General features: G+C 41.6%; 1 protein-coding gene across 1 annotated transcript in view; it reads right to left on the bottom strand.

The window, feature by feature from the left end:
- Positions 1-3,803: 3,803 nt before the first annotated feature.
- LOC118398800 (connector enhancer of kinase suppressor of ras 3-like) overlaps positions 3,804-14,194 on the bottom strand; it is a 66,492-nt gene continuing 56,101 nt past the window's right edge. Inside the window, exons 14-21 of the mRNA XM_035794516.2 lie at positions 12,189-12,394; positions 8,886-8,959; positions 8,290-8,361; positions 7,318-7,385; positions 6,396-6,490; positions 6,022-6,232; positions 5,109-5,278; positions 3,804-4,799 (exon numbers count right to left, since the gene is read on the bottom strand). Coding sequence (XP_035650409.2) covers positions 4,593-4,799; positions 5,109-5,278; positions 6,022-6,232; positions 6,396-6,490; positions 7,318-7,385; positions 8,290-8,361; positions 8,886-8,959; positions 12,189-12,394 — 1,103 coding nt within the window. The 3' untranslated portion in view covers positions 3,804-4,592. The remainder of the gene's footprint in view (positions 4,800-5,108; positions 5,279-6,021; positions 6,233-6,395; positions 6,491-7,317; positions 7,386-8,289; positions 8,362-8,885; positions 8,960-12,188; positions 12,395-14,194) is intronic.

Here is a 14,194-nt window from a genome sequence, read left to right as displayed (position 1 = left end):
TTATCATGTGATGAACATACTGTATCTGTGTGGCAAGTCAACTCATAACACTGCCTGACAAATCGCCTTCCAAGAAAATCCCAGTTCCTGTGACTTTTGGTTTTTAGATGGAACAAAATTGTCTGGAATGTTATTGTTGTTTGCTCAAAGTAGTAAACAATGTGTCTAGAGCATAAGAACAGTCCTCTTGTTGCTCCTTCGCTGTGGGTTAAAGTGAGGAGAAATCTGTAGCTGGTCTGACGCAACATTGGTGGCGGCCTACACCACAAGCACTGCTTAGGAATGTGTGGCATTGTCATCTGAGCAACACCAAGGCTGTTTCTGAAGCTGTCCAAAGATGACTAATGACTCACTGGAGTCTTTATTTACATCCCAAATGGCACCCTATTCTCTTTAAAGTGCACTACTTTTGATCAGTGCTTTACTCTCCTCTGGTCTCTACTCTGGTTCTGACATTACAGCCTTATTCTAAAATTGATTAAATCATTCCCCCCCCTCAATCTTTACACAATACCCCATAATGGCAAAGAAAAAACAGGTTTATTTTTTTTTGCTAATTTATAAAAAAATGAATGAAATATGACATTTACACAAGTATTCAGACCCTTTAATCAGTACTTTGTTGAAGCACCTTTGGCAGAGATTACAGCCTCGAGTCTTCTTGGTTATGACGCTACAAGCTTGGCATACCTGTATTTGGGGAGTTTCTCCCATTCTTCTCTATAGATCCTCTTAAGCTCTGTCAGGTTGGATGAGAGTGTCGCTGCACTTTTTAGGTCTTTCCAGAGATGTTCGATTGGGTTCAAGTCCGAGCTCTGACTGGGCCACTCAAGGACATTCAGAAACTTGTCCCGAAGCCACTCCAGCGTTGTCTTGGCTGTGTGTTTAGGATCGTTGTCCTGTTGGAAGGTGATCCTTTGCCCCAGTCTGAGGTGCTGAGTGCTCTGCAGCAGATTTTCATAAAGGATCTCTCTATACTTTGCTCCATTCATCTTTCCCTTGATCCAGACTAGTCTCCCAGTCCCTGCCGCTGAAAAACATCCCCACAGATGATGCTGCCACCATAGGGATACCAGGTTTCCTCCAGACGTGACACTTGGCATTCAGGCCAAAAAAGTTCTATATTGGTTTCATCAGACTAGAGAGTCTTGTTTCTCATGGTCTGAGACTCTTCAGGTGCCTTTTTGGCAAACTCCAAGCGGGCTGTTATGTACATTTTTCTGGGGAGTGGCTTCCATCTGGCCACTCTACCATAAAAGGCCTGATTGGTGGAGTGCTGCAGAGATGGTTGTCCTTCTGGAAGGTTCTCCCATCTCCACAGAGGAACTCTAGAGCTCTGTCAGAGTGACCATTGGGTTCTTGGTCACCTCCCTGACCAAGGCTCTTCTCTCCCGATTTCTCAGTTTGGCCAGCTCTAGGAAGAGTCTTGGTGGTTCCAAATGTTTTCCATTTAAGAATGATGGAGGCCACTGTGTTCTTGGGGACCTTCAATGCTGCAGACATTTCTTGGTACCCTTCCCCAGATCTCGGCACAATCCTGTCTCGGAGCTCTACGTACAATTCCTTCGACCTCATGGCTTGGTTGTTGCTCTGACATGCACTGTCAACTGTGGGACCTTATATAGACAGGTGTGTTCCTTTCCAAATAATATCCAATCAATTGGATTCATTGATTTTTTTAAAATACATTTGTAAAAATGTAGGGTATTGTGTGTAGATTGCTGAGGTTTTGTATTCATGTAATCAATTTTAGAATAAGGCTTTAATGTAACAAAATGTGGAAAAAGTCAGGTCTTAATACTTTCCGAAGGCACTGTAGAACAAATCAGTTGGTTAAATATGCACATAAACAGAACCTACCGAGAAATAGCCCTTCTTGAACCAGCTTCATGTTGGCCTCGGACATTCTTACGGATGGACATACAGTATACGCCAGTAGAAATAGCCCTTCTTGAACCAGCTTCATGTTGGCCTCGGACATTCTTACGGATGGACATACAGTATACGCCAGTAGAAATAGCCCTTCTTGAACCAGCTTCATGTTGGCCTCGGACATTCTTACGGATGGACATACAGTATACGCCAGTAGAAATAGCTGATGTTTCCCTAACATTATCATCTTTGCAGATTACTCAAGGCCATATATCTCTCACTCAATGTAGAACTTCATTTTCATAACATTTATTGTTCAAGGTGGTTTTGATAATCTTTTGAAAGAGAACAACAATATTGACATGATAGAACTCTAGGAAAGGCAATATTAGCCCCTGATTTAGTCAGCATCATATAAAATAATTTCTGTGTGGATTGGTAAACCACAAGTCATTAATTCATATTACACTAATGAGTCCGTGTATGATGTGTACCCCATCACCAGTGTGTGTGTGTGTGTGTGAGCAGTTCAGGTCATTTTTAATGAATGGGACAACAAAGTTGCTGTTAACATTGCTCTCTGTACACTTGAGTGGAGAACTTCAGAGACTAATAGATATGCATATAACCCAGGGATCTCCTGTTCATGCTGATTTTGCGGGGAAGCAGGCAGCCCTGCATCCAGATCCTCTCATGATTAAATCATTTTGAGACCATTTTACTGTTTGTAAGCAGCAGAGCCATAGCTGGATATGAGTAGGTCTAGATAAGCCTTAATTCCACACCTCTGGCCCCAACCATAGCTTGCTTTGTGTCAACACAAAGAGTCTGTTTTATTTCCTGACCCGCTTGTTGTAAAACACCTGCACTCTGAAATTCTAATTGTTTATTTGACATTTTGCCTCGACGTCTCATACTCCGTCTTCGACGTTTAGATAAGTTGTGTCATCAGGTGTTAGGAATGTGACTGCTTATTTAACAGCTCTAGCTCATACACACTGACATTCCCAAGACCACACACATGTACCCACTCCAATTTAGAGTACATAGTCAGTTTGAAAAGAGCCTTTTCATTAAACATCCTAATAACACAGTGCGGTGTATACTAGGTGGTCCTCCTATAGCCTCTGCAGTCTTCTCTCTCCTTCAGTATGACCCCAGTTAAATATATACTGTGTTAGCCCCCAGGGGGCTCATATAGGATAGCATCCATGGAAAACATAGGTGTTTGACTGGGAAACACATTTAAAGTTTGGGTAACCTTAGTTACGCTGCAAGACGAGTTCCCCCTACCTACCCTGAGGCCTACAGTAAGGCAATGCTGTCTGCAATGGTACCCTATTTAGGGCCCTATAGGGCTCTGGGCAAAAGTAGTGCACTTTGTTGGGAATAATGCACCATCTGAGAAAGAAGCAGTCAAAGACATGCTCTCCATCCGGCATAACAGTGACATCTAGTGGAGAGACAGTGAATACCCCCCCCCATTCCTCATTCAATTGAGTTGGTGTCAGCAGTGAGGTTGACGGGAGGGCAGCCAGCCAAGAATCAGTCTTTGTGCTTTACACAAAAGGTCCTGCAACAGATGGCCAAGATATCATCTGTATCTTCCAGGCTACTTTCCATCAACTTCATTCACATAACTTTTTGCCGAATATTTCTGCAATCATATGCAGTTTCTTTACAATACTTTGACCTTTTCATTGCCACTGCAGATGTTGTGCTTTACTACTAATTTCAGCATGTGAATTGCTGCTGTACAGAAATACCAGCAGGTTCAATGCGATACTAAACACCTATGTTCAATACCAGCAGGTTCAATGCGATACTAAACACCTATGTTCAATACCAGCAGGTTCAATGCGTGCCATCAGTATCCTATTTGGAGCCATGTGGCCTACCGATAATAAGTCAATACAACATTAGGCTTTGACTTAGCGAAAAGCTCTGACTTTATTTGTTTAGCATATGCTTGTTAAATTCATACAACATGTAAACAGTACAAGTTCGTTCCACAAAACCATACACAATGTACAAAATATTTACAAAGTTTGAATGATAAAATATTAAAAACAAATAAAAACATAATTTAGTCAATGCTGATTTACTTATGATAGAAGTTATTTAGACAAACTCTACTTAGGCCAGACTCAGTGACGTGAAACTAATTGAACAAGGTGTGTACCTAGAACAAACTTCCCTAATATCAGTGTTACAAACAATGGTGACTAGAAAAATAGTATTTACCACCCAATCCGTACCCAGTGATAGGATACATGACCCTGTGATTTAGCCAACACATTTCTAAAGGAATGCAAAATGTGCCATTATAATTACGTTTCCCTTTAAAAGAGGGACCATCTTATTCCCAAAATCCCTAAGTGGCACTATACTTACTGCACATGTCATAAAAGAAAATGTGTTTAAAAGACTGTAAGAAACATGGATAACCATTCATACAAGAAAGCATAGGAATATCCACAGCACTTTTTCAGGAATATTCTCGATAAAATAAGGAATACAATGCTGTTGTTTTTTTGTTTATGGGCATGCCTAGGCTCCTACTCATAAAGTATCTCAGAGTAGTGCTGATCTAAAATCAGTTTCGCCTTAAGGGGTGGGGGCTGATCTTAGATCAACACTCCTAAACTGAGCCGCTTTATAAATAGGGGCCGTGGAGAATCGTATCCGATGCCTCTATGCCTGTCATTGTTCTGTGTTGGTCACACACTGTTTTCAGCGATGCAGTGGGTCCGTGGAGCTTCGAGGGGGAAAGACTGCTCTCTGCTGCCACCTGGTGGGCCCATTTTGAGTTGAGTGATCTCCTGCAGTAGCGCCACGTTCCCAACCCTCCATTGACGATACCTCTGTGCAGTAAGAAGGGGATCTGCCAGCACGTGATCTATAGCCAGCAGGTCGGCTTCTTTTGCCTATTGAATATATAAATCAGACTACGGTGTTGGAAAGACATGTAGAGCTGTTCACATGTTCAACAGGAAATAATGTAGGTGCATCTAAGGGTATTGTAGCCAGGGAATATCAGCAAACTAAAAACTTCCATGTTCATGGGTTTGATTGACAAACTATGAGAGATCGGGTTATGGGGAGCTACTACCTGAAACTAGTCCAGCAGAAATGCTCATTTACACTTTGTTTGAAAAATAAATTGTCGTGCCCTACTGAACATGACCCTGTTCTAGTAAGCAGAAAGCTCATCGACCCAGAATGAAGCGACTCACCTTTAAAGTGCTGTTGAGGGTCCTAACCAGATGCAGCTTCTCATTGACTCTGTCATTTTTGCAGCGTTGAATGAATGACGCTCTGAAGTCCCTCTTCAGTTCTCCAGATGGAGATAGTCTGGCATGCTTCAGATGGATGTACAGTGCCTCCATTTCATCAGATGTGCCCTCTAAAAATCATCATAATACATCAAGATTTGGCATACAAATATGCCATAATTTACATGTTATCATTCAAAATAATTTCATAACAACAAACAGGCAGTATAGAGGTGTGGGTGTTAACTAGGCTACTATGCCATCTTTTGTGTCAATCCAGGATAATGAGATGATGTGGTGTCAATCCAGGATAATGAGATGATGTGGTGTCAATCCAGGATAATGAGATGGTGTGGTGTCAATCCAGGATAATGAGATGGTGTGGTGTCAATCCAGGATAGTGAGATGGTGTGGTGTCAAACCAGGATAGTGAGATGATGTGGTGTCAAACCAGGATAATGAGATGATGTGGTGCCAATCCAGGATAATGAGATGATGTGGTGCCAATCCAGGATAATGAGATGATGTGGTGTCAATCCAGGATAATGAGATGATGTGGTGCCAATCCAGGATAATGAGATGATGTGGTGCCAATCCAGGATAATGAGATGATGTGGTGCCAATCCAGGATAATGAGATGATGTGGTGTCAATCCAGGATAATGAGATGATGTGGTGTCAATCCAGGATAATGAGATGATGTGGTGTCAATTCAGGATAATGAGATGATGTGGTGTCAAACCAGGATAATGAGATGATGTGGTGTCAATCCAGGATAATGAGATGTGGTGTCAATTCAGGATAATGAGATGATGTGGTGTCAAACCAGGATAATGAGATGATGTGGTGTCGATACAGTGAAGCTAACAGTTTACCCTCCTTTCCGCCCTGGGCCTCAGCCCCCGGTCCATCCTCCTCTTCCAGTCTGAAGGGGTGGAGGGGAGCGCCCTGTCCCACTGCCCTCTCTGGAGAAGGGACATCCAGCCAGGACTCCATGCTCTCTGAAGTCACAATGCTGTCAGGGGCAGACATGGGGTCAGTGGAGTGACATGGGGACAAGGTGGAGCAAGATGGGGGGACATCTCCCTGGATAGAGAGAGAACAGAGAACAACATTCACACTGGGTTAACATGAGGCTTATTGTCTTATCTACAGCAACAGACACAGAGTCTAAACACTAGCACAAAGTAGCATCAATGCTGAACAATATTCATACATACAAAGCAGTATAATGGGACAGAGCACTCACATTAACAGAGTCTATGGTCAGCTGCTCAGAGTCGAAAGCTTCAGATGTCTTCAGTGACTCAACCTCCTCTTGGTCACTCTCCTCACTGTAGCACTCTAGACAAACACACGCACGCCAATGGATTGATGCAAATAATCATGATATCCCTCTGACAGGTAGAAATAGGCTACTTTGTAGCTAGTTGCCATTTAATAGAGCTTTTTGGGAAAGCCTTTCCATCTACCAGAAGACAGTTTGGTCTATCATTACCACCACGATATTGTTCCTGTTCCTTAATTGTTTGACACCTGGACGTTTTACTTCATATTATGTCTTCTTCCCTTGCTTCAAAGTAGCCTATAACCAAAATCCGACCACAGAAACGTGGAGGTAATAATTTTGTCTAAAGACTTACTCATATTCATTCTCCTGTTGTATTGGTTCTTCCAACTTTCTTTTATTGTCTATCAGCCAAAGGCATTATCCTAGTCACAGTAGCAACTCATGAAAGTTGTTGGATCTTTAAATCCCGCCCTTTCCTAAATTTCCAACGGATATTTCGATTTCAGTCCATTAAACCGCTTTTAGAAGGGCGTTTTCCCACAATTGCATTTCGGGAACTTTCACGCGTAGGCCTAGCGCCGTGAGTAATTTGCTGCGCCTAAAATGTGAAGGAATAGTTTATCAACATTTTAATCTAAACATTCTGATCTGTTCCATCAACCCTATTAATTGACATGGTTTATACTTCCACTACACTACTTTGATGCGCATCAGTGGAGATTAAGAAATGCGTACACGCAATGCGTACTGAAAAATAAGTGGGTATACCCTCCACTACACCAATGGTGTTCGCCTAGCTTATTTCTGGCTTTCCTCATCAAGAAAACAAACCAAACAATTTAATTAAAAAAATATCCATGTAATGTCTTGAGTCCATTACCCCCAGTGTTCCTCTCTGACGACTCGTCCAGTGTAGCAGCCGCTGCTGCTGACAGTTTAGACAGCCACCTGTAACATTGAGAAGCCATGACTGAAAAACACTCATACCTGACCAGTACGGCCAATGTTTTATGTACTTAGGAGGCAAATGTCCTCTTTGCACATGCTTCCTCAAATAGCTTGTAGCTTCCTGAAATAGCTTCAGGATGGGTAACTGTAATGGCATTTTAATATGGCCCCATGAGACCAAATGAAGCTGAGATAATATACAATAAGATTAAACTTTTACAACATTTAAACAGTACACAAAAAGTCGTTCACATAAATAGGCTATATTTTCAAAGTGTCAGCCCACATCCCCTACCAGTAAGTGTTCCCTTTGACATCAGCGTTACACAAACACAGATGGAACAAGGAGCCAGATATTTCACTGGATGTATAAATATGAAGCATCTGCTTGGCGTTTCCACTCACTACCAAATATGGTAGTGAGAGGAAGCCCACTGGTGGGCAGTGGGAGAATATAGAATTAGATAGATTTTGGCCTACATTTTACGAATGTTGTCATCATTAAACATTTGATCTCAATACAGCTTTATGTCCCCAAATTAACATATGTTATGAACAGAGTGGACTAAGTTTTGTAGACCTTAGCCTTTGCCAAAGTTTTTTTTTTTAAATCACATTGTTTAGAAGGAGTGCAAAGTCGAATTGAGTTATTGCACACCGCATTTCACAGAGTAGGCGTTCCCTAACGGAAATATGCAGATGTATACTAGAACCGACCAATAGGATCTCGCTAGCTCGTGCTTGGCTCTGCAAACATCCTTGCTTGTTCTGCCCACTATAACTCATCCGTTCCCATTGGAAACGACAGGCTGTGGTCTGTCTTGGTTTAGTTATAACACATTTGGCACAAATAGGCTACAATCTCCTGGCCTGCCTCCATTGCCCTCCTCTTTTACATACTCACTTGTTCATCTCTCTCAGACTCTCGGCGGCAAAGTAGAGTGTCACAACCTGTGGATGGCTGGCCTTCATAGCACTGGATGAGATCAGGCAAAACAACATAGCCGTCAGATCAACAAATACTACATTAAGTGTTTTGAGTGTAAACGTGAAAAATTATCTAGAAATACAATTCTTATTATCTAGAAATACAATTCTTATTATTACTACGACAGGATAGGACACTAAAGGGGAGAGCAGAACACTGCTCTGTGTGTTAAGAGAGAGAGTTATTTTTGGAAGGAAGCTAAAGTGAAACTACAAAATGTGGTCAACAGCAGACGGGCAGTTATCTTATGCATGCGTTCATACCGTAAAGAACAAAAGAAACATGGTTTAGGGTTGATGACTTACACAGACGAAAGAAGGCTACATGTGATAATACAGAACACAGCGTGAAATATACCGCCAATGGACAGCAAGGAAGAGTTACTGTACAAAGACTACATTTGAGCTCGACTTGCAAAAGCTCAGCAATTTCCTGTGACCGTGTAGTGTGTAGACCACACTACTCGGGTTTCCAACAGGCCAAATGGAAACTTTAAATTAGAAAAAACATACTGCTTTTTCTTGCACTCTGTTGCTTGGTCGACAGTGAAGTTTGTAAGTTGGATGTATCCTTCTGCTTTCTCAGCCTACACACCAAGAGGTGACAGAGAGAGAAACAACAATAACATGCATAATTGATTACGATCATGTGACAAGACGATAGTTAATAAATATGGTTGGTTAGAGGAACATTGTCCGGGAGAGTAGTGCACATTACTGTTGTAATATTTACAGTTGAAGTCAGAAGTTTGCATATGTTTAGGTTGGAGTCATTAAAACTAGTTTTTCAACCACTCCACAAATTTCTTGTTAACAAACTATAGTTTTGGCAAGTCGGTTAGGACATCTACTTTGTGCATGATTTCACTTATAATTCACTGTATCCCAATTCCAGTGGGTCAGAAGTTTACATACACTAAATTGACTGTGCCTTTAAACAGATTGGAAAATTCCTGAAAATGATATCATGGCTTTAGAAGCTTAGAGGCTAATTTACATAATTTGAGTCAATTGGAGGTGAACCTGTGGATGTATTTCAAGGCCTACCTTCAAACTCAGTGCCTCTTTGCTTGACATCATGGGAAAATCAAAAGAAATCAGCCAAGACCCCAGAAAAAATGGTTCATCCTTGGGAGCAATTTCCATACACCTGAAGGTACCACGTTCATCTGTACAAACAATAGTACACAAGTATAAACATCATGGGACCAAGCAGCCGTCATACCGCTCAGGAAGGAGACGTGTTCTGTCTCCTAGAGATGAACGTACTTTGGTGCGAAAAGTGCAAATCAATCAGGTACAAAAGTATCTATATCCACAGTAAAACAAGTCCTATATTGACAAAACCTGAAAGGCCGTTCAGCAAGGAAGAAGCCACTGCTCCAAAACTGCCATAAAAAAAAGCCAGACTACGGTTTGCAACTGCACATTGGGACAAAGATCGTACTTTTTGGAGAAATGTCCTCTGGTCTGATTAAACAAAAATAGAACTGTTTGGGCATAATGACCATCGTGGAGGAAAAAGGGGGATGCTTGCAAGCCGAAGAACACCATCCCAACTGTGGGGGGTGGCAGCATCATGTTGTGGGGGTGCTTTGCTGCAGGAGGGACTGGTGCACTTCACAAAATAGATGGCATCATGAGGTAGGAAAAGTATGTGGATATATTGAAGCAACATCTCAAGACATCAGTCAGGAAGTTAAAGCTTGGTCGCAAATGGCCTTCCAAATGGACAATGACCCCAAGCATACTTCCAAAGTTGTGGCAAAATGGCTTAAGGACAACAAAGTCAAGGTATTGGAGTGGCCATCACAAAGCCCTGACCTCAAACCTATAGAAAATGTGTGGGCAGAACTGAAAAAGCGTGTGTGAGCAAGGAGGCCTACAAATCTGACTCAGTTTCGCCAGCTCTGTCAGAAGGAATGGGCCAAAATTCACCCAACTTATTGTAGGAAGCTTGTGGAAGGCTACCTGAAACATTTGACTCAGGTTAAACAATTTAAAGGCAAAGCTACCAAATACTAATTGTGTATGTAAACTTCTGACCCACTGGGAATGAGATGAAAGAAATAAAAGCTGAAATAAATCATATTCTCTACTATTATTCTGACATTTCACATTAAAATGAAATGGTAATCCTAACTGACCTAAGACAAGGCATTTTTACTAGGATTAAATGTCAGGAATTGTGAAAAACTGAGTTTAAATTAACTTTGCTCAGGTGTATGTAAACTTACGACTTCAACTGTACCAACACGTACGCTACGGTCACAAGACGCATGACTCCTTATGGTCCCTAGAATTTCTAAGCAAACAGCTGGAGGCGGGGCTTTCTCCTATAGGGCTCCATTTGTTTTGGAATGGTCTGTCTGTCTGTGAGAGACGCAGGCTCGGTCTTGAACTTTAAATCTTTATTGAAGACTCATCTCTTCAGTAGGTCATATGATCGACTCTCTCTCTCTACCGCACCTGTTTTCTCGACCTCTGAATACTCGGCTATGAAAAGCCAGCTGACATTTACTCCTGAGGTGCTGACCTGTTGCACTCTATGTTGCACCCTTGACAACCACTGTGATTATTATTATTTGACCCTGCTGGTCATCTATGAATGCTTGAACATCTTGGCCATGTACTGTTATAATCTCCACCCGGCACAGCCAGAAGAGGACTGGCCACCCATCAGAGCCTGGTTCCTCTCTAGGTTTGTTCCTAGGTTCCTGCCATTTTAGGGAGTTTTTCCTAGCCACCATGCTTCTACATTTGCATTGCTTGTGGTTTGGGGTTTTAGGCTGGGTTTCTGTATAGCACTTTGACGTCGGGCGATTTAAAAAGGGCTTTATAAATACATTTGATTGAATATGAGCATACATTTTTGTATACCTTAAACCAGAGATGAGCAACTTTGATGGGGCTGGGACAAAAAAATGGAACTCATCATGAGGGGCCTCCGTACCCTCCGAGCAAAGCAGAGTTCATTATCTGCAATTCCTCACGTTGCCATTGGGTGTAGAGAAAATGTTGCTGTTTTAAAGCAAATTTGCTGCAATCCTACATATTTTACCATACGGTGGAGGCAAAATTTTTCAGTTTTTAATATGATAACTGATGATCAATGGGCCCCACCCCGGTCGGTAATTCGACCATGCTTACTACAAGTTTAGATAGCTGGACACTAGACTTATCTAGATTTCTAGACAATCTAAAAATATTTAGCTGACCTGGGGTAATTGAGTGACTGCTGACGCACAACTAAATGTCTAAATAGCACCTTGTGCATTCTATTATTCTAACTGAACAGTAAGTTATTTTTAAATTGGTCCGTAGGCCTACAAAATTGGGGCCGCCGCCAGTTCCCCATTCCTGCCCTAAACTAAAGCATTTTGAGATTTAGCTAATAAAATGTTTCCAGTCCCAACACAACATAACAATAACACATATTAGAACACAACATATTAGAACACAACAACAACAGATTAGCAAAACAACATGTTGGATTAGCACAACTCCCAGACAGTTGTGCTAATCTAACACAACACAGATTGACATCTTAGATTATTTATTTTTATTTATTTAACCAGGGAAGTCAGTTAAGAACACATTCTTATTTTCAATGACGGCCTGGGAACAGTGGGTTAACTGCCTGTTCAGGGGCAGAACGACAGATTTGTACCTTGTCAGCTCGGGGGTTTGAACTCGCAACCTTCCGGTTACTAGTCCAATGCTCTAACCACTAGGCTACCCTGCCGCCGCTTAGATTAGCACAACTCAACATCCTAAAAACAACAAAGATTGGATTAGCACAACACTAGGACTTACCGTTTGACCAGTGTACCAGTACATGGAGATATTTTTCAGAACAAACCAGTACTTCTTCCATTTTGTTCCCAGGAAGCCCTTGCTCTCCTTTTTCTTGTAGAGCCAGCCCTGGTAGTCCACCTGACCCAGCTCCTTCAAAGACACCTTGCGACGGCTCATCACAGAATCACCTATGGTAAGCCTACCTATGGGACCTACAGACAGACAGAGTCAGGCACTGCAACATTAGCTACAGTACAGGCAGGCAGGACGACTACGTCCTTAGAGTATATTACTCTGTTATTTGTAACCTTGTGAGCAGGTCATCTAGACCTTTGGTTGGGGCAGGCAAGTATTGTTTTCTTCAACACTTTACCATTAAGTAGCCCTTTGTATTCCACATTTGGCAAACTAGGAAAAGCCCATGTTAAATAATGGAATCTGTACATTGTAATGTAATCTAATAGGTTGAGAGGTGTTGATCCTACCCTTTCTAGAACTTCTAGCTATCTTACCTCCAAACACTGTCCTGAAGGTTCTGTACGGCACCAGGTGAGTTTGATCCAGAGAGAAGAGATATCCTATTACAGCAGCATGTCACCAGCATGCTGGAGGCATCAGGCACAACAGCTCATACAGACTCTCAGAATGACAAGAGGATGTACATGAAGAGCATACCCTTCCTCCTTAACGTTGCCCAACCAAGTATAGCCTACATGTAGAGCTTTGTACAGTCCAACAGTTACAAACACCCCTCCTGCTCCTGTCACCACCAACCACTAGAGTCACAGATAAAACAGCATCCTGTTTCACATGGCAATAGCATGTTGGTCTTGCTCTCCAAAATGTAGTGACATGGGTTTACAAAATGATATACATGTTAAGCATTTATCAACCCAAATATGTTTTAGTGGTTTGATCAAACTACATGCAAGAGATCAAATGAAGACATTAGCCCACTAGTAGGCACAAATGGAAGTGAGAGGAGCTGACTGAAAATGTTATTTGGGGTTAGTACTGCATGAGGGCACGTTTCACCTTTCAAATTCATCGCGGCAGGTTGGACAAACACTATTACTAAATTTTAGACACCGCCCTGTGTACTATCTACTTGTATTCGGCTACAGATTGAAAATACCTTTACTCATTTAAGAAAATCACAACCACGAAACATTTTGCAGTCTAGATTTCCAGGTAGCGTGTAATTTAATATGAAGGCAGTGTGTTAGATATCATTCATCGACGAGGATAACAATTCCACGCATAAAAAAGGGTTCAATTAAACACGGATACTTTAACGTGGGTACTTCTGAGTAATGATTGGCTGAATGAATTAGATCAGACGATAAACAACTTTTACACAACGCCTCCTCAACCTGTAACAAACTTCTAAACGTTTGAAAAAGTGCATTATCCAACCCATCAGATTAAGAAAGCTACTCTACAGATTTTTTGAAAGCATTGTGTTCTTCGTGAAGAGACAGCAATTGCATGAAAATACACAATTTTAGCATCAAGAAGCGTTTTCTGCTGCTGCCCTTGCTACTGATATGATGAACGATTTCCGGTCATTATTCTTAATTTTCTATTTGGTTCAACATTTCTCAGTTTCCACTAGTGACCACAGCCACAAAGTCCAAATTGGCTTTAGCAAAAAAGTTTGAAAACAAAAATGTGCTTTTTGGTCTTAATTTAAGGTTAAGGTTATGCAGAAGGTTAGTAGTGTGGTTGGTTTAAGGTTAAGGTTTAAAATACATTTTTTTAAACGAAAAACTACAAATGGGCGGAGTTGACTTTGTGGCTGTGGTAACTAGTGACAACCGTTTCCTCCGTGACATGCTTGATATATGCTGTTCTGTCATCCGCCACTGAAAGTCGCCGTAGTTCTTAAAGTCTGCATACTTTAGGCAACAAATTAATGCAGGCTGAAAACAACTTGATAGTTCCTTCAGAACACCTAGGCCAGGGGTGCTCAAGTAATATTTGAGAAAGTCCGGTCGCACACATTTTCTTAGGTGGCAAAAGTC

Source organism: Oncorhynchus keta, chromosome 19 (assembly GCF_023373465.1).
Source record: "Oncorhynchus keta strain PuntledgeMale-10-30-2019 chromosome 19, Oket_V2, whole genome shotgun sequence".
NCBI classification, from domain to species: domain Eukaryota; kingdom Metazoa; phylum Chordata; class Actinopteri; order Salmoniformes; family Salmonidae; genus Oncorhynchus; species Oncorhynchus keta.
The sequence above is the reverse complement of the archived record's forward strand: the minus strand, read 5'-3'. Positions and strand labels throughout refer to the sequence as shown.